At 67.1% G+C, this 27,088-nt stretch overlaps 1 protein-coding gene across 1 annotated transcript in view; it reads right to left on the bottom strand.

The window, feature by feature from the left end:
- LOC125236746 (unconventional myosin-Ia-like) overlaps positions 1 to 27,088 on the bottom strand; it is a 58,596-nt gene that overhangs the window by 17,161 nt on the left and 14,347 nt on the right. Inside the window, exons 9-15 of the mRNA XM_048143672.1 lie at positions 23,287 to 23,434; positions 22,794 to 22,892; positions 22,283 to 22,479; positions 21,746 to 21,979; positions 20,375 to 20,499; positions 20,145 to 20,270; positions 19,840 to 20,025 (exon numbers count right to left, since the gene is read on the bottom strand). Of these exons, the coding sequence (XP_047999629.1) occupies positions 19,840 to 20,025; positions 20,145 to 20,270; positions 20,375 to 20,499; positions 21,746 to 21,979; positions 22,283 to 22,479; positions 22,794 to 22,892; positions 23,287 to 23,434 (1,115 nt within the window). The remainder of the gene's footprint in view (positions 1 to 19,839; positions 20,026 to 20,144; positions 20,271 to 20,374; positions 20,500 to 21,745; positions 21,980 to 22,282; positions 22,480 to 22,793; positions 22,893 to 23,286; positions 23,435 to 27,088) is intronic.

The following is a 27,088-nucleotide window of genomic DNA, read 5'->3' as shown; positions in this document are numbered from 1 at the left end:
ACACTAGCGGCCTCTAGTGCCGTCTCACTCACCCCTGGGTGCGCAGCTGGTGGCGCAGCAGCGCCGTGTCGAAGCGGTGCGGGCTGTGCGCGGGGTCGGCGCGCAGGCAGCGCACTAGGGGGACACTAGCGGCCTCTAGTGCCGTCTCACTCACCCCTGGGTGCGCAGCTGGTGGCGCAGCAGCGCCGTGTCGAAGCGGTGCGGGCGCAGCGCGGGGTCGGCGCGCAGGCAGCGCACTAGGGGGACACTAGCGGCCTCTAGTGCCGTCTCACTCACCCCTGGGTGCGCAGCTGGTGGCGCAGCAGCGCCGTGTCGAAGCGGTGCGGGCTGTGCGCGGGGTCGGCGCGCAGGCAGCGCACTAGGGGGACACTAGCGGCCTCTAGTGCCGTCTCACTCACCCCTGGGTGCGCAGCTGGTGGCGCAGCAGCGCCGTGTCGAAGCGGTGCGGGCTGTGCGCGGGGTCGGCGCGCAGGCAGCGCACTAGGGGGACACTAGCGGCCTCTAGTGCCGTCTCACTCACCCCTGGGTGCGCAGCTGGTGGCGCAGCAGCGCCGTGTCGAAGCGGTGCGGGCGCAGCGCGGGGTCGGCGCGCAGGCAGCGCACTAGGGGGACACTAGCGGCCTCTAGTGCCGTCTCACTCACCCCTGGGTGCGCAGCTGGTGGCGCAGCAGCGCCGTGTCGAAGCGGTGCGGGCTGTGCGCGGGGTCGGCGCGCAGGCAGCGCACTAGGGGGACACTAGCGGCCTCTAGTGCCGTCTCACTCACCCCTGGGTGCGCAGCTGGTGGCGCAGCAGCGCCGTGTCGAAGCGGTGCGGGCGCAGCGCGGGGTCGGCGCGCAGGCAGCGCACTAGGGGGGACACTAGCGGCCTCTAGTGCCGTCTCACTCACCCCTGGGTGCGCAGCTGGTGGCGCAGCAGCGCCGTGTCGAAGCGGTGCGGGCGCAGCGCGGGGTCGGCGCGCAGGCAGCGCACTAGGGGGACACTAGCGGCCTCTAGTGCCGTCTCACTCACCCCTGGGTGCGCAGCTGGTGGCGCAGCAGCGCCGTGTCGAAGCGGTGCGGGCGCAGCGCGGGGTCGGCGCGCAGGCAGCGCACTAGGGGGACACTAGCGGCCTCTAGTGCCGTCTCACTCACCCCTGGGTGCGCAGCTGGTGGCGCAGCAGCGCCGTGTCGAAGCGGTGCGGGCGCAGCGCGGGGTCGGCGCGCAGGCAGCGCACTAGGGGGGACACTAGCGGCCTCTAGTGCCGTCTCACTCACCCCTGGGTGCGCAGCTGGTGGCGCAGCAGCGCCGTGTCGAAGCGGTGCGGGCGCAGCGCGGGGTCGGCGCGCAGGCAGCGCACTAGGGGGACACTAGCGGCCTCTAGTGCCGTCTCACTCACCCCTGGGTGCGCAGCTGGTGGCGCAGCAGCGCCGTGTCGAAGCGGTGCGGGCTGTGCGCGGGGTCGGCGCGCAGGCAGCGCACTAGGGGGACACTAGCGGCCTCTAGTGCCGTCTCACTCACCCCTGGGTGCGCAGCTGATGGCGCAGCAGCGCCGTGTCGAAGCGGTGCGGGCTGTGCGCGGGGTCGGCGCGCAGGCAGCGCACTAGGGGGGACACTAGCGGCCTCTAGTGCCGTCTCACTCACCCCTGGGTGCGCAGCTGGTGGCGCAGCAGCGCCGTGTCGAAGCGGTGCGGGCTGTGCGCGGGGTCGGCGCGCAGGCAGCGCACTAGGGGGACACTAGCGGCCTCTAGTGCCGTCTCACTCACCCCTGGGTGCGCAGCTGGTGGCGCAGCAGCGCCGTGTCGAAGCGGTGCGGGCGCAGCGCGGGGTCGGCGCGCAGGCAGCGCACTAGGGGGACACTAGCGGCCTCTAGTGCCGTCTCACTCACCCTGGGTGCGCAGCTGGTGGCGCAGCAGCGCCGTGTCGAAGCGGTGCGGGCGCAGCGCGGGGTCGGCGCGCAGGCAGCGCACTAGGGGGACACTAGCGGCCTCTAGTGCCGTCTCACTCACCCCTGGGTGCGCAGCTGGTGGCGCAGCAGCGCCGTGTCGAAGCGGTGCGGGCGCAGCGCGGGGTCGGCGCGCAGGCAGCGCACTAGGGGGACACTAGCGGCCTCTAGTGCCGTCTCACTCACCCCTGGGTGCGCAGCTGGTGGCGCAGCAGCGCCGTGTCGAAGCGGTGCGGGCGCAGCGCGGGGTCGGCGCGCAGGCAGCGCACTAGGGGGACACTAGCGGCCTCTAGTGCCGTCTCACTCACCCCTGGGTGCGCAGCTGGTGGCGCAGCAGCGCCGTGTCGAAGCGGTGCGGGCGCAGCGCGGGGTCGGCGCGCAGGCAGCGCACTAGGGGGACACTAGCGGCCTCTAGTGCCGTCTCACTCACCCCTGGGTGCGCAGCTGGTGGCGCAGCAGCGCCGTGTCGAAGCGGTGCGGGCGCAGCGCGGGGTCGGCGCGCAGGCAGCGCACTAGGGGGACACTAGCGGCCTCTAGTGCCGTCTCACTCACCCCTGGGTGCGCAGCTGGTGGCGCAGCAGCGCCGTGTCGAAGCGGTGCGGGCGCAGCGCGGGGTCGGCGCGCAGGCAGCGCACTAGGGGGGACACCAGCGGCCTCTAGTGCCGTCTCACTCACCCCTGGGTGCGCAGCTGGTGGCGCAGCAGCGCCGTGTCGAAGCGGTGCGGGCTGTGCGCGGGGTCGGCGCGCAGGCAGCGCACTAGGGGGACACTAGCGGCCTCTAGTGCCGTCTCACTCACCCCTGGGTGCGCAGCTGGTGGCGCAGCAGCGCCGTGTCGAAGCGGTGCGGGCGCAGCGCGGGGTCGGCGCGCAGGCAGCGCACTAGGGGGGACACTAGCGGCCTCTAGTGCCGTCTCACTCACCCCTGGGTGCGCAGCTGGTGGCGCAGCAGCGCCGTGTCGAAGCGGTGCGGGCGCAGCGCGGGGTCGGCGCGCAGGCAGCGCACTAGGGGGACACTAGCGGCCTCTAGTGCCGTCTCACTCACCCCTGGGTGCGCAGCTGGTGGCGCAGCAGCGCCGTGTCGAAGCGGTGCGGGCTGTGCGCGGGGTCGGCGCGCAGGCAGCGCACTAGGGGGACACTAGCGGCCTCTAGTGCCGTCTCACTCACCCCTGGGTGCGCAGCTGGTGGCGCAGCAGCGCCGTGTCGAAGCGGTGCGGGCGCAGCGCGGGGTCGGCGCGCAGGCAGCGCACTAGGGGGGACACTAGCGGCCTCTAGTGCCGTCTCACTCACCCCTGGGTGCGCAGCTGGTGGCGCAGCAGCGCCGTGTCGAAGCGGTGCGGGCGCAGCGCGGGGTCGGCGCGCAGGCAGCGCACTAGGGGGGACACTAGCGGCCTCTAGTGCCGTCTCACTCACCCCTGGGTGCGCAGCTGGTGGCGCAGCAGCGCCGTGTCGAAGCGGTGCGGGCTGTGCGCGGGGTCGGCGCGCAGGCAGCGCACTAGGGGGACACTAGCGGCCTCTAGTGCCGTCTCACTCACCCCTGGGTGCGCAGCTGGTGGCGCAGCAGCGCCGTGTCGAAGCGGTGCGGGCGCAGCGCGGGGTCGGCGCGCAGGCAGCGCACTAGGGGGACACTAGCGGCCTCTAGTGCCGTCTCACTCACCCCTGGGTGCGCAGCTGGTGGCGCAGCAGCGCCGTGTCGAAGCGGTGCGGGCGCAGCGCGGGGTCGGCGCGCAGGCAGCGCACTAGGGGGACACTAGCGGCCTCTAGTGCCGTCTCACTCACCCCTGGGTGCGCAGCTGGTGGCGCAGCAGCGCCGTGTCGAAGCGGTGCGGGCGCAGCGCGGGGTCGGCGCGCAGGCAGCGCACTAGGGGGACACTAGCGGCCTCTAGTGCCGTCTCACTCACCCCTGGGTGCGCAGCTGGTGGCGCAGCAGCGCCGTGTCGAAGCGGTGCGGGCGCAGCGCGGGGTCGGCGCGCAGGCAGCGCACTAGGGGGACACTAGCGGCCTCTAGTGCCGTCTCACTCACCCCTGGGTGCGCAGCTGGTGGCGCAGCAGCGCCGTGTCGAAGCGGTGCGGGCTGTGCGCGGGGTCGGCGCGCAGGCAGCGCACTAGGGGGACACTAGCGGCCTCTAGTGCCGTCTCACTCACCCCTGGGTGCGCAGCTGGTGGCGCAGCAGCGCCGTGTCGAAGCGGTGCGGGCGCAGCGCGGGGTCGGCGCGCAGGCAGCGCACTAGGGGGGACACTAGCGGCCTCTAGTGCCGTCTCACTCACCCCTGGGTGCGCAGCTGGTGGCGCAGCAGCGCCGTGTCGAAGCGGTGCGGGCGCAGCGCGGGGTCGGCGCGCAGGCAGCGCACTAGGGGGACACTAGCGGCCTCTAGTGCCGTCTCACTCACCCCTGGGTGCGCAGCTGGTGGCGCAGCAGCGCCGTGTCGAAGCGGTGCGGGCGCAGCGCGGGGTCGGCGCGCAGGCAGCGCACTAGGGGGACACTAGCGGCCTCTAGTGCCGTCTCACTCACCCCTGGGTGCGCAGCTGGTGGCGCAGCAGCGCCGTGTCGAAGCGGTGCGGGCGCAGCGCGGGGTCGGCGCGCAGGCAGCGCACTAGGGGGGACACTAGCGGCCTCTAGTGCCGTCTCACTCACCCCTGGGTGCGCAGCTGGTGGCGCAGCAGCGCCGTGTCGAAGCGGTGCGGGCGCAGCGCGGGGTCGGCGCGCAGGCAGCGCACTAGGGGGACACTAGCGGCCTCTAGTGCCGTCTCACTCACCCCTGGGTGCGCAGCTGGTGGCGCAGCAGCGCCGTGTCGAAGCGGTGCGGGCTGTGCGCGGGGTCGGCGCGCAGGCAGCGCACTAGGGGGACACTAGCGGCCTCTAGTGCCGTCTCACTCACCCCTGGGTGCGCAGCTGGTGGCGCAGCAGCGCCGTGTCGAAGCGGTGCGGGCTGTGCGCGGGGTCGGCGCGCAGGCAGCGCACTAGGGGGACACTAGCGGCCTCTAGTGCCGTCTCACTCACCCCTGGGTGCGCAGCTGGTGGCGCAGCAGCGCCGTGTCGAAGCGGTGCGGGCTGTGCGCGGGGTCGGCGCGCAGGCAGCGCACTAGGGGGGACACTAGCGGCCTCTAGTGCCGTCTCACTCACCCCTGGGTGCGCAGCTGGTGGCGCAGCAGCGCCGTGTCGAAGCGGTGCGGGCTGTGCGCGGGGTCGGCGCGCAGGCAGCGCACTAGGGGGACACTAGCGGCCTCTAGTGCCGTCTCACTCACCCCTGGGTGCGCAGCTGGTGGCGCAGCAGCGCCGTGTCGAAGCGGTGCGGGCTGTGCGCGGGGTCGGCGCGCAGGCAGCGCACTAGGGGGACACTAGCGGCCTCTAGTGCCGTCTCACTCACCCCTGGGTGCGCAGCTGGTGGCGCAGCAGCGCCGTGTCGAAGCGGTGCGGGCTGTGCGCGGGGTCGGCGCGCAGGCAGCGCACTAGGGGGGACACTAGCGGCCTCTAGTGCCGTCTCACTCACCCCTGGGTGCGCAGCTGGTGGCGCAGCAGCGCCGTGTCGAAGCGGTGCGGGCTGTGCGCGGGGTCGGCGCGCAGGCAGCGCACTAGGGGGGACACTAGCGGCCTCTAGTGCCGTCTCACTCACCCCTGGGTGCGCAGCTGGTGGCGCAGCAGCGCCGTGTCGAAGCGGTGCGGGCGCAGCGCGGGGTCGGCGCGCAGGCAGCGCACTAGGGGGGACACTAGCGGCCTCTAGTGCCGTCTCACTCACCCCTGGGTGCGCAGCTGGTGGCGCAGCAGCGCCGTGTCGAAGCGGTGCGGGCGCAGCGCGGGGTCGGCGCGCAGGCAGCGCACTAGGGGGACACTAGCGGCCTCTAGTGCCGTCTCACTCACCCCTGGGTGCGCAGCTGGTGGCGCAGCAGCGCCGTGTCGAAGCGGTGCGGGCTGTGCGCGGGGTCGGCGCGCAGGCAGCGCACTAGGGGGACACTAGCGGCCTCTAGTGCCGTCTCACTCACCCCTGGGTGCGCAGCTGGTGGCGCAGCAGCGCCGTGTCGAAGCGGTGCGGGCGCAGCGCGGGGTCGGCGCGCAGGCAGCGCACTAGGGGGACACTAGCGGCCTCTAGTGCCGTCTCACTCACCCCTGGGTGCGCAGCTGGTGGCGCAGCAGCGCCGTGTCGAAGCGGTGCGGGCGCAGCGCGGGGTCGGCGCGCAGGCAGCGCACTAGGGGGACACTAGCGGCCTCTAGTGCCGTCTCACTCACCCCTGGGTGCGCAGCTGGTGGCGCAGCAGCGCCGTGTCGAAGCGGTGCGGGCTGTGCGCGGGGTCGGCGCGCAGGCAGCGCACTAGGGGGACACTAGCGGCCTCTAGTGCCGTCTCACTCACCCCTGGGTGCGCAGCTGGTGGCGCAGCAGCGCCGTGTCGAAGCGGTGCGGGCGCAGCGCGGGGTCGGCGCGCAGGCAGCGCACTAGGGGGACACTAGCGGCCTCTAGTGCCGTCTCACTCACCCCTGGGTGCGCAGCTGGTGGCGCAGCAGCGCCGTGTCGAAGCGGTGCGGGCGCAGCGCGGGGTCGGCGCGCAGGCAGCGCACTAGGGGGACACTAGCGGCCTCTAGTGCCGTCTCACTCACCCCTGGGTGCGCAGCTGGTGGCGCAGCAGCGCCGTGTCGAAGCGGTGCGGGCGCAGCGCGGGGTCGGCGCGCAGGCAGCGCACTAGGGGGACACTAGCGGCCTCTAGTGCCGTCTCACTCACCCCTGGGTGCGCAGCTGGTGGCGCAGCAGCGCCGTGTCGAAGCGGTGCGGGCTGTGCGCGGGGTCGGCGCGCAGGCAGCGCACTAGGGGGACACTAGCGGCCTCTAGTGCCGTCTCACTCACCCCTGGGTGCGCAGCTGGTGGCGCAGCAGCGCCGTGTCGAAGCGGTGCGGGCTGTGCGCGGGGTCGGCGCGCAGGCAGCGCACTAGGGGGACACTAGCGGCCTCTAGTGCCGTCTCACTCACCCCTGGGTGCGCAGCTGGTGGCGCAGCAGCGCCGTGTCGAAGCGGTGCGGGCTGTGCGCGGGGTCGGCGCGCAGGCAGCGCACTAGGGGGACACTAGCGGCCTCTAGTGCCGTCTCACTCACCCCTGGGTGCGCAGCTGGTGGCGCAGCAGCGCCGTGTCGAAGCGGTGCGGGCGCAGCGCGGGGTCGGCGCGCAGGCAGCGCACTAGGGGGGACACTAGCGGCCTCTAGTGCCGTCTCACTCACCCCTGGGTGCGCAGCTGGTGGCGCAGCAGCGCCGTGTCGAAGCGGTGCGGGCTGTGCGCGGGGTCGGCGCGCAGGCAGCGCACTAGGGGGACACTAGCGGCCTCTAGTGCCGTCTCACTCACCCCTGGGTGCGCAGCTGGTGGCGCAGCAGCGCCGTGTCGAAGCGGTGCGGGCGCAGCGCGGGGTCGGCGCGCAGGCAGCGCACTAGGGGGGACACTAGCGGCCTCTAGTGCCGTCTCACTCACCCCTGGGTGCGCAGCTGGTGGCGCAGCAGCGCCGTGTCGAAGCGGTGCGGGCGCAGCGCGGGGTCGGCGCGCAGGCAGCGCACTAGGGGGACACTAGCGGCCTCTAGTGCCGTCTCACTCACCCCTGGGTGCGCAGCTGGTGGCGCAGCAGCGCCGTGTCGAAGCGGTGCGGGCGCAGCGCGGGGTCGGCGCGCAGGCAGCGCACTAGGGGGACACTAGCGGCCTCTAGTGCCGTCTCACTCACCCCTGGGTGCGCAGCTGGTGGCGCAGCAGCGCCGTGTCGAAGCGGTGCGGGCGCAGCGCGGGGTCGGCGCGCAGGCAGCGCACTAGGGGGGACACTAGCGGCCTCTAGTGCCGTCTCACTCACCCCTGGGTGCGCAGCTGGTGGCGCAGCAGCGCCGTGTCGAAGCGGTGCGGGCTGTGCGCGGGGTCGGCGCGCAGGCAGCGCACTAGGGGGACACTAGCGGCCTCTAGTGCCGTCTCACTCACCCCTGGGTGCGCAGCTGGTGGCGCAGCAGCGCCGTGTCGAAGCGGTGCGGGCTGTGCGCGGGGTCGGCGCGCAGGCAGCGCACTAGGGGGACACTAGCGGCCTCTAGTGCCGTCTCACTCACCCCTGGGTGCGCAGCTGGTGGCGCAGCAGCGCCGTGTCGAAGCGGTGCGGGCTGTGCGCGGGGTCGGCGCGCAGGCAGCGCACTAGGGGGACACTAGCGGCCTCTAGTGCCGTCTCACTCACCCCTGGGTGCGCAGCTGGTGGCGCAGCAGCGCCGTGTCGAAGCGGTGCGGGCTGTGCGCGGGGTCGGCGCGCAGGCAGCGCACTAGGGGGACACTAGCGGCCTCTAGTGCCGTCTCACTCACCCCTGGGTGCGCAGCTGGTGGCGCAGCAGCGCCGTGTCGAAGCGGTGCGGGCGCAGCGCGGGGTCGGCGCGCAGGCAGCGCACTAGGGGGGACACTAGCGGCCTCTAGTGCCGTCTCACTCACCCCTGGGTGCGCAGCTGGTGGCGCAGCAGCGCCGTGTCGAAGCGGTGCGGGCGCAGCGCGGGGTCGGCGCGCAGGCAGCGCACTAGGGGGGACACTAGCGGCCTCTAGTGCCGTCTCACTCACCCCTGGGTGCGCAGCTGGTGGCGCAGCAGCGCCGTGTCGAAGCGGTGCGGGCGCAGCGCGGGGTCGGCGCGCAGGCAGCGCACTAGGGGGACACTAGCGGCCTCTAGTGCCGTCTCACTCACCCCTGGGTGCGCAGCTGGTGGCGCAGCAGCGCCGTGTCGAAGCGGTGCGGGCGCAGCGCGGGGTCGGCGCGCAGGCAGCGCACTAGGGGGACACCAGCGGCCTCTAGTGCCGTCTCACTCACCCCTGGGTGCGCAGCTGGTGGCGCAGCAGCGCCGTGTCGAAGCGGTGCGGGCTGTGCGCGGGGTCGGCGCGCAGGCAGCGCACTAGGGGGACACTAGCGGCCTCTAGTGCCGTCTCACTCACCCCTGGGTGCGCAGCTGGTGGCGCAGCAGCGCCGTGTCGAAGCGGTGCGGGCTGTGCGCGGGGTCGGCGCGCAGGCAGCGCACTAGGGGGACACTAGCGGCCTCTAGTGCCGTCTCACTCACCCCTGGGTGCGCAGCTGGTGGCGCAGCAGCGCCGTGTCGAAGCGGTGCGGGCGCAGCGCGGGGTCGGCGCGCAGGCAGCGCACTAGGGGGGACACTAGCGGCCTCTAGTGCCGTCTCACTCACCCCTGGGTGCGCAGCTGGTGGCGCAGCAGCGCCGTGTCGAAGCGGTGCGGGCTGTGCGCGGGGTCGGCGCGCAGGCAGCGCACTAGGGGGACACTAGCGGCCTCTAGTGCCGTCTCACTCACCCCTGGGTGCGCAGCTGGTGGCGCAGCAGCGCCGTGTCGAAGCGGTGCGGGCTGTGCGCGGGGTCGGCGCGCAGGCAGCGCACTAGGGGGACACTAGCGGCCTCTAGTGCCGTCTCACTCACCCCTGGGTGCGCAGCTGGTGGCGCAGCAGCGCCGTGTCGAAGCGGTGCGGGCGCAGCGCGGGGTCGGCGCGCAGGCAGCGCACTAGGGGGGACACTAGCGGCCTCTAGTGCCGTCTCACTCACCCCTGGGTGCGCAGCTGGTGGCGCAGCAGCGCCGTGTCGAAGCGGTGCGGGCGCAGCGCGGGGTCGGCGCGCAGGCAGCGCACTAGGGGGACACTAGCGGCCTCTAGTGCCGTCTCACTCACCCCTGGGTGCGCAGCTGGTGGCGCAGCAGCGCCGTGTCGAAGCGGTGCGGGCGCAGCGCGGGGTCGGCGCGCAGGCAGCGCACTAGGGGGGACACCAGCGGCCTCTAGTGCCGTCTCACTCACCCCTGGGTGCGCAGCTGGTGGCGCAGCAGCGCCGTGTCGAAGCGGTGCGGGCTGTGCGCGGGGTCGGCGCGCAGGCAGCGCACTAGGGGGGACACTAGCGGCCTCTAGTGCCGTCTCACTCACCCCTGGGTGCGCAGCTGGTGGCGCAGCAGCGCCGTGTCGAAGCGGTGCGGGCTGTGCGCGGGGTCGGCGCGCAGGCAGCGCACTAGGGGGGACACTAGCGGCCTCTAGTGCCGTCTCACTCACCCCTGGGTGCGCAGCTGGTGGCGCAGCAGCGCCGTGTCGAAGCGGTGCGGGCTGTGCGCGGGGTCGGCGCGCAGGCAGCGCACTAGGGGGACACTAGCGGCCTCTAGTGCCGTCTCACTCACCCCTGGGTGCGCAGCTGGTGGCGCAGCAGCGCCGTGTCGAAGCGGTGCGGGCGCAGCGCGGGGTCGGCGCGCAGGCAGCGCACTAGGGGGACACTAGCGGCCTCTAGTGCCGTCTCACTCACCCCTGGGTGCGCAGCTGGTGGCGCAGCAGCGCCGTGTCGAAGCGGTGCGGGCGCAGCGCGGGGTCGGCGCGCAGGCAGCGCACTAGGGGGACACTAGCGGCCTCTAGTGCCGTCTCACTCACCCCTGGGTGCGCAGCTGGTGGCGCAGCAGCGCCGTGTCGAAGCGGTGCGGGCGCAGCGCGGGGTCGGCGCGCAGGCAGCGCACTAGGGGGACACTAGCGGCCTCTAGTGCCGTCTCACTCACCCCTGGGTGCGCAGCTGGTGGCGCAGCAGCGCCGTGTCGAAGCGGTGCGGGCGCAGCGCGGGGTCGGCGCGCAGGCAGCGCACTAGGGGGGACACCAGCGGCCTCTAGTGCCGTCTCACTCACCCCTGGGTGCGCAGCTGGTGGCGCAGCAGCGCCGTGTCGAAGCGGTGCGGGCTGTGCGCGGGGTCGGCGCGCAGGCAGCGCACTAGGGGGACACTAGCGGCCTCTAGTGCCGTCTCACTCACCCCTGGGTGCGCAGCTGGTGGCGCAGCAGCGCCGTGTCGAAGCGGTGCGGGCTGTGCGCGGGGTCGGCGCGCAGGCAGCGCACTAGGGGGACACTAGCGGCCTCTAGTGCCGTCTCACTCACCCCTGGGTGCGCAGCTGGTGGCGCAGCAGCGCCGTGTCGAAGCGGTGCGGGCGCAGCGCGGGGTCGGCGCGCAGGCAGCGCACTAGGGGGACACTAGCGGCCTCTAGTGCCGTCTCACTCACCCCTGGGTGCGCAGCTGGTGGCGCAGCAGCGCCGTGTCGAAGCGGTGCGGGCTGTGCGCGGGGTCGGCGCGCAGGCAGCGCACTAGGGGGACACTAGCGGCCTCTAGTGCCGTCTCACTCACCCCTGGGTGCGCAGCTGGTGGCGCAGCAGCGCCGTGTCGAAGCGGTGCGGGCTGTGCGCGGGGTCGGCGCGCAGGCAGCGCACTAGGGGGGACACTAGCGGCCTCTAGTGCCGTCTCACTCACCCCTGGGTGCGCAGCTGGTGGCGCAGCAGCGCCGTGTCGAAGCGGTGCGGGCGCAGCGCGGGGTCGGCGCGCAGGCAGCGCACTAGGGGGGACACTAGCGGCCTCTAGTGCCGTCTCACTCACCCCTGGGTGCGCAGCTGGTGGCGCAGCAGCGCCGTGTCGAAGCGGTGCGGGCGCAGCGCGGGGTCGGCGCGCAGGCAGCGCACTAGGGGGACACTAGCGGCCTCTAGTGCCGTCTCACTCACCCCTGGGTGCGCAGCTGGTGGCGCAGCAGCGCCGTGTCGAAGCGGTGCGGGCGCAGCGCGGGGTCGGCGCGCAGGCAGCGCACTAGGGGGACACTAGCGGCCTCTAGTGCCGTCTCACTCACCCCTGGGTGCGCAGCTGGTGGCGCAGCAGCGCCGTGTCGAAGCGGTGCGGGCGCAGCGCGGGGTCGGCGCGCAGGCAGCGCACTAGGGGGACACTAGCGGCCTCTAGTGCCGTCTCACTCACCCCTGGGTGCGCAGCTGGTGGCGCAGCAGCGCCGTGTCGAAGCGGTGCGGGCTGTGCGCGGGGTCGGCGCGCAGGCAGCGCACTAGGGGGACACTAGCGGCCTCTAGTGCCGTCTCACTCACCCCTGGGTGCGCAGCTGGTGGCGCAGCAGCGCCGTGTCGAAGCGGTGCGGGCTGTGCGCGGGGTCGGCGCGCAGGCAGCGCACTAGGGGGACACTAGCGGCCTCTAGTGCCGTCTCACTCACCCCTGGGTGCGCAGCTGGTGGCGCAGCAGCGCCGTGTCGAAGCGGTGCGGGCTGTGCGCGGGGTCGGCGCGCAGGCAGCGCACTAGGGGGACACTAGCGGCCTCTAGTGCCGTCTCACTCACCCCTGGGTGCGCAGCTGGTGGCGCAGCAGCGCCGTGTCGAAGCGGTGCGGGCTGTGCGCGGGGTCGGCGCGCAGGCAGCGCACTAGGGGGGACACTAGCGGCCTCTAGTGCCGTCTCACTCACCCCTGGGTGCGCAGCTGGTGGCGCAGCAGCGCCGTGTCGAAGCGGTGCGGGCTGTGCGCGGGGTCGGCGCGCAGGCAGCGCACTAGGGGGACACTAGCGGCCTCTAGTGCCGTCTCACTCACCCCTGGGTGCGCAGCTGGTGGCGCAGCAGCGCCGTGTCGAAGCGGTGCGGGCTGTGCGCGGGGTCGGCGCGCAGGCAGCGCACTAGGGGGGACACTAGCGGCCTCTAGTGCCGTCTCACTCACCCCTGGGTGCGCAGCTGGTGGCGCAGCAGCGCCGTGTCGAAGCGGTGCGGGCTGCGCGGGGTCGGCGCGCAGGCAGCGCACTAGGGGGGACACTAGCGGCCTCTAGTGCCGTCTCACTCACCCCTGGGTGCGCAGCTGGTGGCGCAGCAGCGCCGTGTCGAAGCGGTGCGGGCTGTGCGCGGGGTCGGCGCGCAGGCAGCGCACTAGGGGGACACTAGCGGCCTCTAGTGCCGTCTCACTCACCCCTGGGTGCGCAGCTGGTGGCGCAGCAGCGCCGTGTCGAAGCGGTGCGGGCTGTGCGCGGGGTCGGCGCGCAGGCAGCGCACTAGGGGGACACTAGCGGCCTCTAGTGCCGTCTCACTCACCCCTGGGTGCGCAGCTGGTGGCGCAGCAGCGCCGTGTCGAAGCGGTGCGGGCTGTGCGCGGGGTCGGCGCGCAGGCAGCGCACTAGGGGGACACTAGCGGCCTCTAGTGCCGTCTCACTCACCCCTGGGTGCGCAGCTGGTGGCGCAGCAGCGCCGTGTCGAAGCGGTGCGGGCGCAGCGCGGGGTCGGCGCGCAGGCAGCGCACTAGGGGGACACTAGCGGCCTCTAGTGCCGTCTCACTCACCCCTGGGTGCGCAGCTGGTGGCGCAGCAGCGCCGTGTCGAAGCGGTGCGGGCGCAGCGCGGGGTCGGCGCGCAGGCAGCGCACTAGGGGGACACTAGCGGCCTCTAGTGCCGTCTCACTCACCCCTGGGTGCGCAGCTGGTGGCGCAGCAGCGCCGTGTCGAAGCGGTGCGGGCGCAGCGCGGGGTCGGCGCGCAGGCAGCGCACTAGGGGGACACTAGCGGCCTCTAGTGCCGTCTCACTCACCCCTGGGTGCGCAGCTGGTGGCGCAGCAGCGCCGTGTCGAAGCGGTGCGGGCGCGCGCGGGGTCGGCGCGCAGGCAGCGCACTAGGGGGACACTAGCGGCCTCTAGTGCCGTCTCACTCACCCCTGGGTGCGCAGCTGGTGGCGCAGCAGCGCCGTGTCGAAGCGGTGCGGGCGCAGCGCGGGGTCGGCGCGCAGGCAGCGCACTAGGGGGACACTAGCGGCCTCTAGTGCCGTCTCACTCACCCCTGGGTGCGCAGCTGGTGGCGCAGCAGCGCCGTGTCGAAGCGGTGCGGGCTGTGCGCGGGGTCGGCGCGCAGGCAGCGCACTAGGGGGACACTAGCGGCCTCTAGTGCCGTCTCACTCACCCCTGGGTGCGCAGCTGGTGGCGCAGCAGCGCCGTGTCGAAGCGGTGCGGGCGCAGCGCGGGGTCGGCGCGCAGGCAGCGCACTAGGGGGGACACTAGCGGCCTCTAGTGCCGTCTCACTCACCCCTGGGTGCGCAGCTGGTGGCGCAGCAGCGCCGTGTCGAAGCGGTGCGGGCTGTGCGCGGGGTCGGCGCGCAGGCAGCGCACTAGGGGGGACACTAGCGGCCTCTAGTGCCGTCTCACTCACCCCTGGGTGCGCAGCTGGTGGCGCAGCAGCGCCGTGTCGAAGCGGTGCGGGCTGTGCGCGGGGTCGGCGCGCAGGCAGCGCACTAGGGGGACACTAGCGGCCTCTAGTGCCGTCTCACTCACCCCTGGGTGCGCAGCTGGTGGCGCAGCAGCGCCGTGTCGAAGCGGTGCGGGCTGTGCGCGGGGTCGGCGCGCAGGCAGCGCACTAGGGGGACACTAGCGGCCTCTAGTGCCGTCTCACTCACCCCTGGGTGCGCAGCTGGTGGCGCAGCAGCGCCGTGTCGAAGCGGTGCGGGCTGTGCGCGGGGTCGGCGCGCAGGCAGCGCACTAGGGGGACACTAGCGGCCTCTAGTGCCGTCTCACTCACCCCTGGGTGCGCAGCTGGTGGCGCAGCAGCGCCGTGTCGAAGCGGTGCGGGCGCAGCGCGGGGTCGGCGCGCAGGCAGCGCACTAGGGGGACACTAGCGGCCTCTAGTGCCGTCTCACTCACCCCTGGGTGCGCAGCTGGTGGCGCAGCAGCGCCGTGTCGAAGCGGTGCGGGCTGTGCGCGGGGTCGGCGCGCAGGCAGCGCACTAGGGGGGACACTAGCGGCCTCTAGTGCCGTCTCACTCACCCCTGGGTGCGCAGCTGGTGGCGCAGCAGCGCCGTGTCGAAGCGGTGCGGGCTGTGCGCGGGGTCGGCGCGCAGGCAGCGCACTAGGGGGACACTAGCGGCCTCTAGTGCCGTCTCACTCACCCCTGGGTGCGCAGCTGGTGGCGCAGCAGCGCCGTGTCGAAGCGGTGCGGGCTGTGCGCGGGGTCGGCGCGCAGGCAGCGCACTAGGGGGACACTAGCGGCCTCTAGTGCCGTCTCACTCACCCCTGGGTGCGCAGCTGGTGGCGCAGCAGCGCCGTGTCGAAGCGGTGCGGGCTGTGCGCGGGGTCGGCGCGCAGGCAGCGCACTAGGGGGACACTAGCGGCCTCTAGTGCCGTCTCACTCACCCCTGGGTGCGCAGCTGGTGGCGCAGCAGCGCCGTGTCGAAGCGGTGCGGGCTGTGCGCGGGGTCGGCGCGCAGGCAGCGCACTAGGGGGACACTAGCGGCCTCTAGTGCCGTCTCACTCACCCCTGGGTGCGCAGCTGGTGGCGCAGCAGCGCCGTGTCGAAGCGGTGCGGGCTGCAGCGCGGGGTCGGCGCGCAGGCAGCGCACTAGGGGGACACTAGCGGCCTCTAGTGCCGTCTCACTCACCCCTGGGTGCGCAGCTGGTGGCGCAGCAGCGCCGTGTCGAAGCGGTGCGGGCGCAGCGCGGGGTCGGCGCGCAGGCAGCGCACTAGGGGGACACTAGCGGCCTCTAGTGCCGTCTCACTCACCCCTGGGTGCGCAGCTGGTGGCGCAGCAGCGCCGTGTCGAAGCGGTGCGGGCTGTGCGCGGGGTCGGCGCGCAGGCAGCGCACTAGGGGGACACTAGCGGCCTCTAGTGCCGTCTCACTCACCCCTGGGTGCGCAGCTGGTGGCGCAGCAGCGCCGTGTCGAAGCGGTGCGGGCTGTGCGCGGGGTCGGCGCGCAGGCAGCGCACTAGGGGGGACACTAGCGGCCTCTAGTGCCGTCTCACTCACCCCTGGGTGCGCAGCTGGTGGCGCAGCAGCGCCGTGTCGAAGCGGTGCGGGCTGTGCGCGGGGTCGGCGCGCAGGCAGCGCACTAGGGGGACACTAGCGGCCTCTAGTGCCGTCTCACTCACCCCTGGGTGCGCAGCTGGTGGCGCAGCAGCGCCGTGTCGAAGCGGTGCGGGCTGTGCGCGGGGTCGGCGCGCAGGCAGCGCACTAGGGGGACACTAGCGGCCTCTAGTGCCGTCTCACTCACCCCTGGGTGCGCAGCTGGTGGCGCAGCAGCGCCGTGTCGAAGCGGTGCGGGCTGTGCGCGGGGTCGGCGCGCAGGCAGCGCACTAGGGGGGACACTAGCGGCCTCTAGTGCCGTCTCACTCACCCCTGGGTGCGCAGCTGGTGGCGCAGCAGCGCCGTGTCGAAGCGGTGCGGGCGCAGCGCGGGGTCGGCGCGCAGGCAGCGCACTAGGGGGACACTAGCGGCCTCTAGTGCCGTCTCACTCACCCCTGGGTGCGCAGCTGGTGGCGCAGCAGCGCCGTGTCGAAGCGGTGCGGGCGCAGCGCGGGGTCGGCGCGCAGGCAGCGCACTAGGGGGACACTAGCGGCCTCTAGTGCCGTCTCACTCACCCCTGGGTGCGCAGCTGGTGGCGCAGCAGCGCCGTGTCGAAGCGGTGCGGGCGCAGCGCGGGGTCGGCGCGCAGGCAGCGCACTAGGGGGGACACTAGCGGCCTCTAGTGCCGTCTCACTCACCCCTGGGTGCGCAGCTGGTGGCGCAGCAGCGCCGTGTCGAAGCGGTGCGGGCGCAGCGCGGGGTCGGCGCGCAGGCAGCGCACTAGGGGGGACACTAGCGGCCTCTAGTGCCGTCTCACTCACCCCTGGGTGCGCAGCTGGTGGCGCAGCAGCGCCGTGTCGAAGCGGTGCGGGCTGTGCGCGGGGTCGGCGCGCAGGCAGCGCACTAGGGGGACACTAGCGGCCTCTAGTGCCGTCTCACTCACCCCTGGGTGCGCAGCTGGTGGCGCAGCAGCGCCGTGTCGAAGCGGTGCGGGCTGTGCGCGGGGTCGGCGCGCAGGCAGCGCACTAGGGGGACACTAGCGGCCTCTAGTGCCGTCTCACTCACCCCTGGGTGCGCAGCTGGTGGCGCAGCAGCGCCGTGTCGAAGCGGTGCGGGCGCAGCGCGGGGTCGGCGCGCAGGCAGCGCACTAGGGGGACACTAGCGGCCTCTAGTGCCGTCTCACTCACCCCTGGGTGCGCAGCTGGTGGCGCAGCAGCGCCGTGTCGAAGCGGTGCGGGCTGTGCGCGGGGTCGGCGCGCAGGCAGCGCACTAGGGGGACACTAGCGGCCTCTAGTGCCGTCTCACTCACCCCTGGGTGCGCAGCTGGTGGCGCAGCAGCGCCGTGTCGAAGCGGTGCGGGCGCAGCGCGGGGTCGGCGCGCAGGCAGCGCACTAGGGGGACACTAGCGGCCTCTAGTGCCGTCTCACTCACCCCTGGGTGCGCAGCTGGTGGCGCAGCAGCGCCGTGTCGAAGCGGTGCGGGCGCAGCGCGGGGTCGGCGCGCAGGCAGCGCACTAGGGGGACACTAGCGGCCTCTAGTGCCGTCTCACTCACCCCTGGGTGCGCAGCTGGTGGCGCAGCAGCGCCGTGTCGAAGCGGTGCGGGCTGTGCGCGGGGTCGGCGCGCAGGCAGCGCACTAGGGGGACACTAGCGGCCTCTAGTGCCGTCTCACTCACCCCTGGGTGCGCAGCTGGTGGCGCAGCAGCGCCGTGTCGAAGCGGTGCGGGCTGTGCGCGGGGTCGGCGCGCAGGCAGCGCACTAGGGGGACACTAGCGGCCTCTAGTGCCGTCTCACTCACCCCTGGGTGCGCAGCTGGTGGCGCAGCAGCGCCGTGTCGAAGCGGTGCGGGCTGTGCGCGGGGTCGGCGCGCAGGCAGCGCACTAGGGGGACACTAGCGGCCTCTAGTGCCGTCTCACTCACCCCTGGGTGCGCAGCTGGTGGCGCAGCAGCGCCGTGTCGAAGCGGTGCGGGCTGTGCGCGGGGTCGGCGCGCAGGCAGCGCACTAGGGGGACACTAGCGGCCTCTAGTGCCGTCTCACTCACCCCTGGGTGCGCAGCTGGTGGCGCAGCAGCGCCGTGTCGAAGCGGTGCGGGCTGTGCGCGGGGTCGGCGCGCAGGCAGCGCACTAGGGGGACACTAGCGGCCTCTAGTGCCGTCTCACTCACCCCTGGGTGCGCAGCTGGTGGCGCAGCAGCGCCGTGTCGAAGCGGTGCGGGCGCAGCGCGGGGTCGGCGCGCAGGCAGCGCACTAGGGGGACACTAGCGGCCTCTAGTGCCGTCTCACTCACCCCTGGGTGCGCAGCTGGTGGCGCAGCAGCGCCGTGTCGAAGCGGTGCGGGCGCAGCGCGGGGTCGGCGCGCAGGCAGCGCACTAGGGGGGACACTAGCGGCCTCTAGTGCCGTCTCACTCACCCCTGGGTGCGCAGCTGGTGGCGCAGCAGCGCCGTGTCGAAGCGGTGCGGGCGCAGCGCGGCGGGGTCGGCGCGCAGGCAGCGCACTAGGGGGGACACTAGCGGCCTCTAGTGCCGTCTCACTCACCCCTGGGTGCGCAGCTGGTGGCGCAGCAGCGCCGTGTCGAAGCGGTGCGGGCGCAGCGCGGGGTCGGCGCGCAGGCAGCGCACTAGGGGGACACTAGCGGCCTCTAGTGCCGTCTCACTCACCCCTGGGTGCGCAGCTGGTGGCGCAGCAGCGCCGTGTCGAAGCGGTGCGGGCGCAGCGCGGGGTCGGCGCGCAGGCAGCGCACTAGGGGGGACACTAGCGGCCTCTAGTGCCGTCTCACTCACCCCTGGGTGCGCAGCTGGTGGCGCAGCAGCGCCGTGTCGAAGCGGTGCGGGCTGTGCGCGGGGTCGGCGCGCAGGCAGCGCACTAGGGGGACACTAGCGGCCTCTAGTGCCGTCTCACTCACCCCTGGGTGCGCAGCTGGTGGCGCAGCAGCGCCGTGTCGAAGCGGTGCGGGCTGCAGCGCGGGGTCGGCGCGCAGGCAGCGCACTAGGGGGACACTAGCGGCCTCTAGTGCCGTCTCACTCACCCCTGGGTGCGCAGCTGGTGGCGCAGCAGCGCCGTGTCGAAGCGGTGCGGGCTGTGCGCGGGGTCGGCGCGCAGGCAGCGCACTAGGGGGGACACTAGCGGCCTCTAGTGCCGTCTCACTCACCCCTGGGTGCGCAGCTGGTGGCGCAGCAGCGCCGTGTCGAAGCGGTGCGGGCGCAGCGCGGGGTCGGCGCGCAGGCAGCGCACTAGGGGGACACTAGCGGCCTCTAGTGCCGTCTCACTCACCCCTGGGTGCGCAGCTGGTGGCGCAGCAGCGCCGTGTCGAAGCGGTGCGGGCGCAGCGCGGGGTCGGCGCGCAGGCAGCGCACTAGGGGGGACACTAGCGGCCTCTAGTGCCGTCTCACTCACCCCTGGGTGCGCAGCTGGTGGCGCAGCAGCGCCGTGTCGAAGCGGTGCGGGCTGTGCGCGGGGTCGGCGCGCAGGCAGCGCACTAGGGGGACACTAGCGGCCTCTAGTGCCGTCTCACTCACCCCTGGGTGCGCAGCTGGTGGCGCAGCAGCGCCGTGTCGAAGCGGTGCGGGCTGTGCGCGGGGTCGGCGCGCAGGCAGCGCACTAGGGGGACACTAGCGGCCTCTAGTGCCGTCTCACTCACCCCTGGGTGCGCAGCTGGTGGCGCAGCAGCGCCGTGTCGAAGCGGTGCGGGCTGTGCGCGGGGTCGGCGCGCAGGCAGCGCACTAGGGGGACACTAGCGGCCTCTAGTGCCGTCTCACTCACCCCTGGGTGCGCAGCTGGTGGCGCAGCAGCGCCGTGTCGAAGCGGTGCGGGCGCAGCGCGGGGTCGGCGCGCAGGCAGCGCACTAGGGGGACACTAGCGGCCTCTAGTGCCGTCTCACTCACCCCTGGGTGCGCAGCTGGTGGCGCAGCAGCGCCGTGTCGAAGCGGTGCGGGCTGTGCGCGGGGTCGGCGCGCAGGCAGCGCACTAGGGGGACACTAGCGGCCTCTAGTGCCGTCTCACTCACCCCTGGGTGCGCAGCTGGTGGCGCAGCAGCGCCGTGTCGAAGCGGTGCGGGCGCAGCGCGGGGTCGGCGCGCAGGCAGCGCACTAGGGGGACACTAGCGGCCTCTAGTGCCGTCTCACTCACCCCTGGGTGCGCAGCTGGTGGCGCAGCAGCGCCGTGTCGAAGCGGTGCGGGCGCAGCGCGGGGTCGGCGCGCAGGCAGCGCACTAGGGGGACACTAGCGGCCTCTAGTGCCGTCTCACTCACCCCTGGGTGCGCAGCTGGTGGCGCAGCAGCGCCGTGTCGAAGCGGTGCGGGCGCAGCGCGGGGTCGGCGCGCAGGCAGCGCACTAGGGGGGACACTAGCGGCCTCTAGTGCCGTCTCACTCACCCCTGGGTGCGCAGCTGGTGGCGCAGCAGCGCCGTGTCGAAGCGGTGCGGGCGCAGCGCGGGGTCGGCGCGCAGGCAGCGCACGAGGCGCGGCGCGGGAGGCAGCCGCCGCAGTAACGCGCCCACCAGCGCCCGCTGCCGGCACGCCAGCGCCGCCGGCCGCCGCGGGGAACCTGCTACATTACAACTTCATTTTAATCTGATAACATTTGAAAAGCACCTTGCCATTTTCTAAAATGACACAGTATTTGAGGTGTGTAGGATACGGCACTGACCTCTGGCGGGGGTGGGGGCTGTGGTGGGAACAGCGCGGCCAGCAGCGGCTCGCGCGCGCTCGCCAGCGCGGCGCAGCAGCTGCGGCACACCACGTCGCGGTTCTTGCTCACGATGCCGCGCGCGCTGTACACCACGGGGCCGGCGAAGTGGGTCACTCTGGTAGAATAAGCATCTTTAGTTAAAAGTTCAAATAACAAAATAGAAAGGTGATCTATTTAGAAAAAACTATGCTATGATAAGAATGAAACAGTAGTACGTACTGGAAGTGGTCAGGGGGCAGCACGCGCAGATGCGGGTGTCGGCGGCGCTGCAGGCGCGCCACGAAGCCCGCGTCGCCCGCGCCCGCGCCCGCCTCGCGCAGGCAGCCCAGCACGCTGTCCGGGCCCTGAGCGGTACACACGGGTTCAAGCAGGTAATCAATATCAGGCGTATCCGAGTCTAATTTCACTTAAAACTAACCTAATCTGAAAAGAATAGACTACACTTTCACAGTTCTAATTCAGCCGCTATCGGGGCTCCGTAGAACATCAAGCGTTCACAAATAAAACTATATCTCAGACTGAAAGACCTACAAAGAAAAGCTCTTCTTCGACATAGCGTTTACCCGCCTAGTGCTCTAAGGTCCGCTTTTCGACTGAATATCTTCACCACTTTGCCTGGTTTTGGCCATCCTCTGTAGTGAGATCGCCTTCTTTCGTATCTGTGGCACGCTACAGCCGGTGAGGGTGGTGCAGGGCACTCACCGCGTCCAGCAGGTCGGCGTGCTGCTCGTGGTCGCGGTAGGGCAGCGGCGTCCAGGCGAGCTGCAGGGCACTCACCGCGTCCAGCAGGTCGGCGTGCTGCTCGTGGTCGCGGTAGGGCAGCGGCGTCCTCGTGGTCGCGGTAGGGCGAGGCTGCAGGGCACTCACCGCGTCCAGCAGGTCGGCGTGCTGCTCGTGGTCGCGGTAGGGCAGCGGCGTCCAGGCGAGCTGCAGGGCACTCACCGCGTCCAGCAGGTCGGCGTGCTGCTCGTGGTCGCGGTAGGGCAGCGGCGTCCAGGCGAGCTGCGTCCAGCAGGTCGGCGTGCTGCTCGTGGTCGCGGTAGGGCAGCGGCGTCCAGGCGAGCTGCAGGGCACTCACCGCGTCCAGCAGGTCGGCGTGCTGCTCGTGGTCGCGGTAGGGCAGCGGCGTCCAGGCGAGCTCCAGGCGAGCTGCAGGGCACTCACCGCGTCCAGCAGGTCGGCGTGCTGCTCGTGGTCGCGGTAGGGCAGCGGCGTCCAGGCTGCAGGGCTCAGGGTCGCAGGGCACTCACCGCGTCCAGCAGGTCGGCGTGCTGCTCGTGGTCGCGGTAGGGCAGCGGCGTCCAGGCGAGCTGCAGGGCAGCGCGTCCAGCAGGTCGGCGTGCTGCTCGTGGTCGCGGTAGGGCAGCGGCGTCCAGGCGAGCTGCAGGGCACTCACCGCGTCCAGCAGGTCGGCGTGCTGCTCGTGGTCGCGGTAGGGCAGCGGCGTCCAGGCGAGGCGTGCTGCTCGTGGTCGCGGTAGGGCAGCGGCGTCCAGGCGAGCTGCAGGGCACTCACCGCGTCCAGCAGGTCGGCGTGCTGCTCGTGGTCGCGGTAGGGCAGCGGCGTCCAGGCGAGCTGCAGGGCACTCACCGCGTCCAGCAGGTCGGCGTGCTGCTCGTGGTCGCGGTAGGGCAGCGGCGTCCAGGCGAGCTGCTCGCGCGCGTACTCCTCCTGCTCCCTCCTCAGGGTGGCGCTGGTGACGGCGGCCTGCAGCCGCTCCGCCGCGTAGTTGATGAGCAGACGCTCCAGCCCGTTCTGTGCGAGCGCCTCGAACCCGTAGACGTCCAGGATGCCGAGGGACCGGCGCTTGCCCGGCTCCGCTGGCTGTAGACAAAAGTATAGAGTAAACTCTAGACGTAATTATGTAAATAGAGGATACATTTAATTTTGGGTACCTAGCCAAGACGTCAAAACTTTGAGGTCGTCGTCTGTCACGCAAGAGAGGATCGGTCCGTTCTCTTCAGCTATCTCACACTTAATAAATACGGGTCAGATATTGATAACTTCATTGAACCGAACTGAACCAAGCGAATACTGCGAACGGCCCCGCGTCAAGGCCTATAACAGCCTGTCTCGTAGCGGGCGCACCCGCCGGCCTCACCACTAGCTGTCACTAGAGCCTCTCACCTTGATAGCCTCGTTGACCCTCGCCAGCAGCCAGGCGAAGAGCCTGGCGTACAGCGCCTGCAGCAGGCGGTCCCTGCGCGCGCGCGCCCACTCGGCGCCGGCGCCGCCGCACGCGCCGCAGCCCGCGCAGGCGCCGGCGCCGCGCGCGCAGCCCGACCCGCTCGCGCTCGAGCTCTCCTCCTCGCCGGTCTCGCATTCTGTACAAATCGCATATTGCTCAACTATTTTTCGGACACGAGTGTTTATCTAGAGTTATATTAATCGGAATGCAGACCGTAACAGTGGTGTCAAATGTGTGGAATAAGTTATTTGTTTGTGGAAAAAAGCAGCCAAACATCCGAATATACAAACGTGACACTGTGAGTGTAGTAGTGTGTTAGGAGTTAGTAGTGAATATAACTGTGAATATTTGAGTGTTCTTGTGAACGACAAAAGTTTAAAGAATGTTGTGTGTCAGCTGTGTAAAAAGGAAAATCAGTGTGTATTAGGGACCGGTGGGTCAGATACTAACCGGGCGAATGATCAGCGGGTTCGTCGGGAGGAGGCGCGCCCAACGCAGCCGCCAGGGCGCCCGCGTCCACGCCCACTAATGCACACGCCTCGCGCAACTCTGTCACATACACTCTTGTTATAATTACGGATTATACGTAGAAGCACAGAAAAAAATAAGAAATATACATACTTATAGGTGATTTTAGGTACATGCATTGAAGTTTCGGAACTCTAAGTTCGTTTTCACATTATCCGATCCGATATCGGATGTAGGACCGATATCCCATATATTTAAGCAGCCGTCTTTGATTGTTGCCTTTGAAATCCTTTCTACATCCATTTCATTTTCACATCGGATAATGTGAAAATGAAAACGCACTAAGGGTCAGTTGCACCAAACCAAACCGTTAGGTTGCGCTGTTACGTTGATATTTCTGTTAACTGTGTTCTATGCAACTGGCCCTAAGTGTATAATTATACATATTGTATTGAATATTTAGAGAGCAACTCACCATACTCGTGGTGGAGGCAGGTGGCGAGTGCGCCGTCGATGGTGGTGGTGGGCTCGAACTGGACATTCCCTAGCTTCAGCAGGAAGGCGAGCAGGCGCAGCACGCCGCCGCACTCGCTCGCACTCAACCCCAGTCGCGCCATCGCCGCCTAAATCCACAGATTAATAATCCATTTACTATGGGTCGTCGCGTCATTACTGGACAATTTTCAATATAATAAGTTTTAAATCGGGATTTATCGCCAAGCCGGCCAGTCAAGCCATTCTTCTCCGAGACCACGGGGACAATGCCGTTGAATGAAACGTTGGAGGTCAGTGTAAAATGTAAATAGTACGCAAATAAGTCCCGATTCAAAAATTAATATGTGTAATAATCAAAATTTGTTTTTTATCATGCAGAAACGTCTGCGAGCGATATTACATATTAGTAATTACAGGAAAAATTTAAAAATTCACACCTCCGGCAGAACTCGAACCTGCGACGTCTGGTTTTGCCGGAGCCAGCCACGCTCCCAACTGCGCAACTGTGCAACTTGCTGGCCAAGGGCCAAGGCTTTAGCCAGAATTTTCAATATGGCCTGGAATAGGCAGTTGGTGTAAAGCGGTACATGTCTAGATGTAATCAGGGCGCCTGTCTAAAAGCCCAAGGCTATGTGGTGGAAATATTTGCTAAGGTGAGGATTCTACGGTGAGGTCTCGGCGCCGCAGCCGCGCAGTGCCGCGTGGTCCTCCCGGCGGATGTAGCGGCGTGTGGTGAGTACCTTGGTGAACTGGAAGTGGTCCTTGTCGGCGTGCTCGCGGACGCCGGGCGGCGCGGGTCCTCCCGGCGGATGTAGCGGCGTGTGGTGAGTAATGTAACTAAACCTCCGCTCACCTTACTTATTTACTTACTTACTTGACTAATCAACAGTATAGCTAACCCCCCTTTAAATATACCCCGTAAATTTGGCCTTGTGATCATCTAGCGTGAATAAGTAGAACCCTTCGATGTGATCCGCAATAACCCAGATCCTTTAATGAGTATCAGCTGTATTTTTGACTAATTTTTAAAATTTTATTTATTTATATTTTAAAGAAGAATAAAGGTTAATGTAGCATAATAATATAGTGTTATAGAAGAGTATTTTACCAGATTTAGGCCTAGAAAGTTATATGTGAGAAAATTAATAACGTGATGAAGGAATCTTAGAATAAAAGTTAGTGAGTGAAACATACATGAAATAAATATTAAAAAATATTTTGGTAATCATCCGCTACGCCTTATTAGTGGTCCCGGCTTGGGCAAGGGCTTGCGATACGGTATGGGACCCCTGACCTGATCAAACCACTTTATCAGGATCCTAAGCAAGTAAGCCTGAAGGGCTATCTATCTACGAACTAACCCCTTTTTTATTTTGTTTCTTTTCCCTAGCTAAACCCCCCTTTTCCCCAATACTGCTAATAGACCATAACTTCTCGATCTTTCTAATGTTTCAACGAAACACCGAGTAGTCGCTAACTTTTATGAGAACTAAGTAAGTCTACTAACTTTTCTAAGCTTTTGACTTTCCATCAGTGGACGGCGCTCGCATGCCACTGGGCCCTATAACAAACTTATGCTTTTTATTCCAAAGAATAGTTTGTTTCCCTAACCAACTTGATAGAATTTACCTTGAAAACCAGTTAGCAACACTAAGCGTCCCGCAGCCACACCGAAAAATCAGAAATTGCTACCACAATTATTAATTTCACTCAAATAAATTAAGTAATAAAAGTTTTTATAAATTACCAGTTTTACCACATATTTTAAGATAGTAAACACCACATTTAAAGTCCATTAAAACCATAGTAGTAGTAGTTAAATTATTTCTCCACAATACACGTTGACCAATTATAATTTAAGACCAATCATAATAGAACTCTACTTTCATAGAAATAGTGTGTGACTCTACCCTAATCCTATTGTTTTTCCTACTCTAACATATCTGAAACACAGACCCTCACTTACCATAGATCTTGTGTTCAGAATATGTACAAGTGTATCCCTACTAGAACTGTACAGTTCAGCCAGCGAAGCTGAGATAGGCAACCTATAGGCTTGAGTTCTGATCCCCCCCTCTGCTTTTGCCCGCGGGCTAGGGTAGCAGAGAGTAGATCGCCCTATCCGTGTATATATCCAGTATTCCAGGACACACCAGTACCAGCCACATGGGAGACCCAGCTGCGATCAACTTTACTTAGATGTGGATCGATCACAACCTAAATCCCCAGCGACCAACGCCAGCATGGACTAGAGCACCGAGTAAATAAATATAAATATATATAGGACCCCAGCCTCAAATACTGCCGACTTCAGTGAGTAAGGATTACTCCTAATGTCTTTCGTCAATCGTGAAAGTCCTCACTTCCATCTAACAGTTGGACTCTTTGAGACCGGTGAGAAAATACGCTTTTGTAAGTAAATAAAAGCGCCCAAGCCCTCCACTTGGAACAAAAGACCCCTAAACGCTCCTTGTTTGACACCGTAAGGGAAGAAGCGCCTAGCCGGACAACAGTCTGTCACAAACAATGATCTGGCTTACAACTTTCACAAAATAACCCCATAGAAAATTATTAAATTCAATTTTACTGACCAACTAAACAAACGAATGAAGTTTCCTTTACGTGCTATAATCTAAGCTTAGTTTTGCAAGAATTACTCCCTACAAAACCAAACACAGACTTATCTCCAAGCACCAGCCATACATCGACCCAGTCTTTGTATTGCTAAACAGTACTCATGAAACAAAGCACAGAAAACTTCACTATACACATCAATTTAAATGCAACACTACACTATAAATAGAACACTAAAATAACCCCCAACTGACAGTAAAGCAATTCCACTACAGGTCAAAGTTCAACTGTACGACGATATTGTCCCCGCACAATCAAACAGAGACACAATTTCAAAGTTTACAATCACTTAGAATAATTTCCAAGCAAAAACAAACAGAGAAATAATAGCAGAACAACTTCACTCACCAGTAACACACGAAAGCCAGAGACACTGTTAGTCTTGTAGATATTTTAAGAATGACGCGCGTCGGCTCCCTCCGACCCTTTTATAGATTCAAATGAGCGACAAAAGAGCTACAAAAGAGCGACAAAAGGTCTACAAAAGGGCTACAAAAGAGCGACAAAAGGGCTACAAAAGAGCGACTGGCTACAAAAGAGCGACAAAAGAGCTACAAAAGAGCGACAAAAGGGCTACAAAAGGGCTACAAAAGGGCTACAAAAGAGCTACAAAAGGGCTACAAAAGGGCTACAAAAGAGCTACAAAAGGGCTACAAAAGGGCTACAAAAGAGCTACAAAAGAGCTACAAAAGGGCTACAAAAGTGCTACAAAAGAGCGACAAAAGAGCTACAAAAGGGCTACAAAAGGGCTACAAAAGGGCTACAAAAGGGCTACAAAAGAGCTACAAAAGGGCTACAAAAGGGCTACAAAAGAGCTACAAAAGAGCTACAAAAGGGCTACAAAAGGGCTACAAAAGAGCGACAAAAGGGCTACAAAAGGGCTACAAAAGAGCGACAAAAGAGCTACTGGCGACAAATAACAATGGATAGCCGCTAAATTACACTTATAAGAAAAAGGTCGTAACTGTTTTGTTTACTAAGTCGTACGCCTTAGGCATTAATGTCCAAGACATCTCAGCATGTACGTTTTTGCTTCTCAACAGTAACACCTGCATGATTGCACGTGTTCTAGAGCAAGGTGGAGATATCTTTTATTGATTTCTAGTACGTAAGGAAACATTTTATATTATGGTAAATATAAATATACA

The sequence above is a fragment of the Leguminivora glycinivorella genome, chromosome 2 (genome assembly GCF_023078275.1).
Source record: "Leguminivora glycinivorella isolate SPB_JAAS2020 chromosome 2, LegGlyc_1.1, whole genome shotgun sequence".
Taxonomy (NCBI): Eukaryota; Metazoa; Arthropoda; class Insecta; order Lepidoptera; family Tortricidae; genus Leguminivora; species Leguminivora glycinivorella.
This window is presented reverse-complemented; position numbering and strand designations above follow the sequence as displayed.